The following is a 7,681-nucleotide window of genomic DNA, read 5'->3' as shown; positions in this document are numbered from 1 at the left end:
TTAAGGATGGGTGTTGGCGGAGGTGGAGCCAACCTCCATGAACGGCAAACAGCCAGAAAACTCATATGATCTTTACCAAAAAGAACGGATCGTAGCTAAAATATCATTAGGAAGATTATACCACTGTCCCGTTTGTTCAGCTGAGAATTAGCACCTTTCCATGTTTTCTTTATCCTGAAAACACCGAACAAAATTCTTTTTAATTCTGTAAACTCAAACTAATAAAGAATGAGGGGATTAATTGATATTTATAGAGGTCGGGTCAGGTCACCCCTTAGCAGTGTTTAAGTTAACAACCATCTCTTGAATTCCGACTCCCAGTTTAACAAGGATACTCGCTCGGAGTTTAATTTAGTTTATCTTCTTTACAAAGAAAACAAAACAATAAAGATAAATAAAAAAAGATCTACAGCCGGATCATGTCAGTATTTTGATCCAAAATGTTTGTCTGTATATTCGTGGATGACGACTAAGGAGAAGAACTTTAAAATAGAAATAAGAACACCGTCTGTGGGAGTCTAACCCACGACCACGTGGTTAAAAACCACACGCTCTACCGGCTGAGCTAATATGGACAGGATGTATATGGAAATTATTGTCGCTGAAAACCTCCGAGCTTTTGCACTTGAAGTTGTTCAGGAAGCTGAAAGAAGTTAAGTTTGAGTTTATTAATTGCATTAAAACTCTGTTGGAGCTGAAGATAAGGTTTTGAAATTCCAGGAGACCAATCAACTTCCTGATCAAGCAGCTCTCTACTATTCTCTGCAAGTACAGATGAAAAAAAAACCTACTGCTTGACAGATAGTCTTTTTTAAAGTAAATTTCAACTTCATTCGTAACTAAATAATATGCAAAGACCCACCTGCGGAGCTTGCAGACCTTCTTTGCCTGGAAGCAAACGCAACTCAACAAGAAGTCACTGCTTTTTAGCTTACTGTATTAGGCTTCTCTCTTTCAAGTAAAAATAATAATAATATGCAAAGAAAATAGAGAAGGAACGCGTTGCTCTGCCGGGACGATGAAACTGTATTCGAAGTGGAATCAAATCAAATTCCCACCTCATCTTGGTTTGTATCAGGCTATCAGCCTTGTTCATGTGTTGTCTATTAAGCCCCTGCGCTCAGTTCATATATGCCTGTGTGATCTGATTATTTGTGAATAAAACACAAAGGACAGTGCCATAAATCAAGATGTCACACTCTTGGATCCTGTACGGGCGCTTTCTTCTTTCCTTCAACCTGCAAGTTTCAAACATATTTGTATCCGACATGATAAAACATCGAGAAAAATCGAACATAACCATGTCGGATACGTAAACTCACCTTGGAGTTTGCTCTGCATAAGCTTTCTGATATTTTGAAAAATTATCAGCACTTCTATTTTTAGTAATCTTCTGTTCTGATCAAAGTTTCTACTAGTGAGCTCAAAGGTCAACTCGTGGCTTGAGCAAATGACACAAAATAGTTATAATTTTGGCAGTAGAGATGATGGAGAGCCACATGTAAGTTGCATTTAATCTACGCGAACATTTATCGACCTTAGAGAACTCTTATTAGAAGGTAATCGATATTATAATGCTTTTATTAATGATTTCGCAATAATTTGTTAGATTTTTTTCTTAAAATTTAAGTTAGAACTGGTTGGAGTATTTTGAAAGTTCAAGAAATTGTGAAAAATTAAAATGACAGCCAAATTCCAAATATTGAAGTCTAATAATGGCAAAGAATGAAATTTAATACATTTTGTGAAGAAGCTGGAATTGAACATCAATTAATAGATGTATGTTGCATGAGAAAATTTACCTAGGTAAAGACACGATTTTCTTACAAAACAGACTACTAAAGGGTCAAAAATTTTTACACCAATTTCTCATTTGGACACAATAAGACTTGTAATTTTTGTAATTACTCGAATAAATTAGAGGATGTATCATATTGATGTAAAATCAACCTTTTAAACAGGAAAAAAATATTTTGAACATTATGAAAGTTTTGTGAAAAAAGAAGAAGAGGAAAACAAGTTGTTTCTTCCCAAGAAGATTTCTTTTTATAAATTGAAACAAGCTCTAAGAGCTTGATACAATTAGATAAATAATTATTTGTTGAGTTAAGGTGTTGTTATTTTTTCTTAGTTTAAATTGCAAATTTTGATGAACAAAGAAATATAGTCTAATTTTCTTCCTTTTCAATTTTTTTTCCTGATAAAGAATCAACAATATATTTGTAGCTGAATGGATTCATGAGCTAGCATCTTCACAAATAATTTGAAAGGAAAGACTATTATCTGTTATATTTAAAATAGGATGAAATGAATACATTTATACTATATGGAAGGAATACAATCAAGGATAGATCGAAGGGTATATATTTTCAGTTTTAATTTGCATTCAATCAAAACATAATCCACCTGCTAAATACAACAGCTATAACAATGAAATTCATGCATTTGAGGATGGCGAGCAAGGTGAGAGGATCTGTCGGGAAAGACTGCGTCACGATTATCATTTTCAACATCCCAGAGTTTCTTCATCATCAAGGCCTTTGGCTATTTTTTGATAAATATGGTGAGGTGATTGATTCCTTCATCCCTAATAAAAGAAGCAAGGGAGGAAGCAGGTTTGGTTTTGTTCGTTTCACCATATTGGAGGATGCGAGGAAGGCTATTTTTTATGCTGACAGATCTAGGATTCAGGGCAACAAAATTAGAGTTTTTATGGCGAGATTTCAACCTCGTGAAGCCTTCTGGAGAAAGAAATGTTCTGCTCCAAAACCAGCTGTGGTCAAGGACCCCATTGTTGGCGTTATTGATGAGGATAAGCTTTGTACTCTTAAAGATAGTTTGGTTGGTTGGTGCAGAAAATTTTTCAAATTGAAGGAGTTGGCTTCTATCATGCACAAAGAAGGTATATTGCGTCCGAGAATTATGAGATTAAGCGGATTAGCTATCTTAATCATTTTTGAAGATGAAGAGAGTATGAATTTTACTCTTAACAATTAGTTTGAGGCACTGCAAACCTGTTTTGACAAAGTGGAAGTGTGGTCGGAAAATATTCGGTGTAATAATCGACGGGCTTGGTTGTCGTGTAAAGGGATCCCATCGTTTGTGTGGAGTCCTTCAACCTTCAGAAATATAGCAGGAAAATGGGGTGAACTCATTTCTATAGAGGATGAAACTTTAAATCCTAGCTCGTTTGACAGGGTTTTATTTCAGGTTATTACGAACCATCAAGCTCGTGTGGAAGAAAATGCTGAATTGATAGTCGGGGATAGGACCTTTACTGTATTTGTTTCAGAGTTTGAACCCTGTTTTAACCCAGAATCTGTTTGGGAAGATTCGTTGCTGTTGGAAGAGGCAGTTGCTGTCCCGGTCTCTACGGTGGGTGAGATTGAAGGCGCCACGCCAGTTAAGCCTCCCGAGCTGGAGACATGTGCCGGATTGACTTCCCATGTAAATATTGATTCCATTCATATGGAGAATGTTCTAACAAAGAATCAAGAGTTCAAAGATGGCTTGTGTACTGGTGCTGGTTCGTAACGTTCAGTTGTTGTGAAAGCAACTGTAGGTTTTTGTTTCAAAGATGAATGGGCTAAGGAATCAGATTCCCAGGCAGCTCGTAATGGGGCAGCTGCGCATGTTGCATCGTGCCAGAGGAGTGGCATTTCAAATGCGGTTGAGGAAGTTTTCTGTCGAAAGTGGATCCTATAGTGGATTTAAGTGATGATATTAATAATGACAATTTAAAGCTGGCGCCGTCGCATAATGGAGTGACCTTGTCCAAGGTGGCGCATTCCTTTACCTGTCAGAGGAACGGCATTATAAACTTGGTGGATGAATTTAATATTGCGCTTGTGGATTCAACAAGAGCATTGGATGCTGCTCACGAGGTTAATGCTCTTGAGGATCCTGTCCCGTCTTTGGACAGTCCGTTTAATAAGGAAAATACAAACGTGGGTGAGGTTTTTTATAATATGCATGTGGATTTAGTAGTGGCATTGGATGATGCACACGAGGTAAATGCTTTTGAGGGTCCTTTTACACCTTTGGATAGGCCGTTAAACAAGGACATTGTCGTTGGTTCGAATGTAGAATTAATTCCTTTCCGTAAAGCGGATGAGGATACTTTTTCTAAGTCTCCTGTTGGGTGCGATTCTGAGGAGTCGTTAGTATTGCCGTATCGGTCCTTTACCAAAAAATTGAAGTTGAAGAAATTCATATCAATGCTGGACATTCAGGGTAAAGTCCTATCTAAAGCTGAGAGAAGGAGAAGAGATCGAGCGCTGAAGAAATTTAATTTGAATAAATCGGATCTCTTATTATTTGAATTATCAGGTACATCTATATCAGATTCTGTTTTAAAGCAAAGGTGGGTTGAAGCTTTTGTTGAAGCACATGAGGCAGTGTCTGTAGGTAGGCAACTTGAATTAATGGTTGTTAGTCCTGAAATGGTGGCTCTTTAGAAGCTATTGTCGTTAGTAATGCGTTTGACGTTTTTTAGAGTATTGTTGGGGTTTCTAGGTGATTGCTTTCGGTTCTTGAGAATAAATTAGTTTCTGATTTTTTGTTCGACTGGATAAGGGGGTCTGGATCGATTGTTGTTCGTTCTGGAGCTGTTGGAATTGCAGATTGGAGTTTTTGATCGATTTACTCGTGGCCTGTGTAGCTCCCTTGTTTTCCACGCTTTTTGTTCGAAGGTCTTGGTCGTTCTATTATTAAGTTGTTATTGTTGAGTTGTGCTTTGGTGCCTTTAATTAGGAGGTTATGTGGTAAAATGTCTATGTTTCTTCTCGGCGGGTTACCAAATCTTTTTGTAGTTGTTTTAATAACAACAGGTTTGATGTGTCTTTGTAGTCTCCTATAGCTTAGGCAGTGTTTACTTTATCAGGAGCTAGTCTCTGGCTTTCTGCTCTTTCCACCTCATGGTTCACTCTTTTTCCTTCAAATAGGTTTAGGGAGGTTTTTTAATGAGGTCCATGGTTTACCTTGTATCCTTATCAATAAAAAGTACTCATCTTTAAAAAAAAATTAGTATATATTTTAGATACTTTTTGTATTTTCAATTGATAATCTATTTTCGTCCCCTAGAATTTTATAAATTTATCATCTCCTAAAATTTTTGAAGTTAATAGGTGACAATTTCAAGGGTATAAACAAATTGAATTTTTTTATTAAGCTAAGGTGATTACAAAGTAATATATGTTCTAAATATACCTCTCAACCATTTGATAATGAACGCTCAATCACCCTACTGTAGTTGTTAGAACCCGTGACCTCTTGGAATAACAATGATTCTTTTAACCACACAGGTAAGTTGGTTCGTGCATAAAGAAGCTGAATTAGAAGAATTAGAATTGTGAGTCTATAATAAATGTTTTTAGGGTAATATTAGTAGGAGATATTATTAAATTGAATGATTTTGTAAACAATAGTGTGCATATTTTGAGGATTAGCCATGCATAGTGTATAGATGATTTTGGTTGTTGATTCGTTGTATTTTATTGGAGTTCTGTACAGGAATTATATTTAAAATCAGAGATGAAAATGGGTAAATTACTCTCTACTTCATAAAAGTTCGAACATAGTTTCAATTAACCCACAAAAGGGAAAACTAAATAATCACCAATATCCATTGCCCAAACATGAAAATGGTCTTTCGTATGATAAAATCATCACTAACATTTTACTGTTACTCCCACAGCCTAAACTGACATAATTATGAGGAGACCTACGACAAGAGATCCGATTGAAACCGAGAGCGCGGATGAGCCTGCTTTAGGAGGAGCCGGCGTCAGTGCTGCCTCCCTTGCTCCCCCTGAGCCGGTTGTTGGTGAACCTGCTGTTGGTGTTGGTTGCACACCTACAAATTTAGCAGAGAATTTTAAAAATAAGTCTACTTACGAATTTGGGATGAGCCAAAGAAAGTTATCAACATAAAAGTATTGATGACAGACAACATTGAGATCAATTTATTTTTCAAGTCAATTTAAGTTTCAGTCAACAAGATTTTTCAGATCAGATTATCTTTATTCTTCCGAATTACTTATTCGAGTCGTTTTTGGATAATGACCAAATTCATATTATTTTAAATCGGGATCATTTCTGATTCGAATCGAATAAGTTCAAGTTATTACCTTTTTATTATCAAATCAGGTTGAGTCGAGATTTAAATTAGATTAATCATGTACTGTTTTTGGATTTGAATTAGAATGAACAAATCTAAACTAGATTCATCTCAAATTGAAATAGAGAAATTAAATAGCAAAACTTAACATAATAGAGGGACTAGAAGCATATTTACACCTTTAAAATGAAACAAACAATTTGGATTTATTAAACGTACCTGGAGCAGCAGCAGGTACAAGAGACACTGCCAAAGCAAAAACCCACTTTATCAATCATCATTCATAAATTCTAAATTGAAACACACGACGCGTGCTTTTATTTATATCAGTTTTTCATGGTTAATGAATAAATGCACGACAGCGATGATTTCTATGGAAAAACTGAGAGCCAGGCGTCACTCACAAGCGCATTTAGGGACGGAAGAATGGGGAGTTTTGCAAACAGCGGGCAAAGTGGAAGCCTTAGTGAGATTGAGAGTAACACCAAGAGAAGCACTGCTCTTAAAGGCCTTGCACAAGCACTCACCGTCGGTTTGGATCACGGTTTTCAACCCACTACAGCACGTCCCTTCTGGTTTGGAAAGCCGACTCCCGCTCGACACGAACGTCAAGCAATCCGCCATGATCAGGATCAAAGACGAGCAGTCCGCTGTGGGGGAGGAAGAGGGTGACGGCGCCGCCGCCGCAGGGTGTTGGTGGGACTGGGCAGCGTCAACGGTGCAGATTGAGAGGACGGAGAGAGTGAGGGTGAGAGTGAGAGTGAGAGTGAGAGTGAGAGTGAGAGTGAATTTTAAGAGTGCCATTGCTTGCTTGGAAAGGAGAAAAGTGGGGTTTGAGTGATTAGGGAATGGAGGTAGAAGGGAGGCTCTTTTGTTGGATGTTGAAAATAAAAACAATGGCAAGTGTAGGGATTTCGTTAGTAGATGAGAGTAATAACCGGGGATTCGACGAGGGCATTCCCTACTGAAATATATCATTAATTCAGTCAACAATAAATTATATTAAATATAAAAAAAAGAGAATTTAATTTATGGAATTTTTTGGAGCAGTTTTATTGGATAAGAGCATTTTATTTTCCCTAGATGATTCACATTCTAGTAGTATAGTATGAGAGTTTATATTTAGGTCTTTTAAAAAAATCAATTTATAAACATATTAAATAATCTTAGTAATAAAAAGAAAATAACAATTTCTTTAAAAAATTAGATTTAAATAGTTGCGGTTGCAAGATATGTGCGTGTTGTCGATAAAAAAAATATAAATAAATATAGTAAAATAATGAATAATTGTGATTTTTTTAATAGCTTGAGATTATTATAAGTTAGTATTTGTTCAAAAAATTTCTTAATTATAACAATCCATATATACACTCTATATACATAGTTGCTAGAACTCAAATACCTTTGTAAAGAACAACAGTTGATTTTATCACTAAAATCAGGATTCGAATAATCATGTGGTTATATTCGTACTCTTAAAAAATAATTAATTAGAGATACAGTGTGAAAATATATGGTCATCTGTTATTTATTTATTTGCTTCAATTTGAGAATTATAACGTT

The 7,681-nt window shown here is 36.1% G+C and overlaps 1 protein-coding gene across 1 annotated transcript; it reads right to left on the bottom strand.

The window, feature by feature from the left end:
* Positions 1–5,587: 5,587 nt before the first annotated feature.
* Positions 5,588–6,937, bottom strand: LOC120163730 (non-specific lipid transfer protein GPI-anchored 31-like). Its single transcript, XM_039173578.1, has 3 exons — positions 6,523–6,937; positions 6,338–6,364; positions 5,588–5,854 (listed from the first exon to the last, which is right to left on the bottom strand). Exons 1-3 carry the CDS (start codon positions 6,920–6,922, stop codon positions 5,697–5,699), a joined length of 585 nt encoding a protein of 194 aa, XP_039029509.1. The 5' UTR covers positions 6,923–6,937; the 3' UTR covers positions 5,588–5,696.
* Between the last annotated feature and the right edge of the window lie 744 nt (positions 6,938–7,681).

This window comes from Hibiscus syriacus, unplaced genomic scaffold (assembly GCF_006381635.1).
Source record: "Hibiscus syriacus cultivar Baekdansim isolate YM2019G1 unplaced genomic scaffold, ASM638163v2 tig00111493_pilon, whole genome shotgun sequence".
NCBI classification, from domain to species: Eukaryota; Viridiplantae; Streptophyta; class Magnoliopsida; order Malvales; family Malvaceae; genus Hibiscus; species Hibiscus syriacus.
This window is presented reverse-complemented; position numbering and strand designations above follow the sequence as displayed.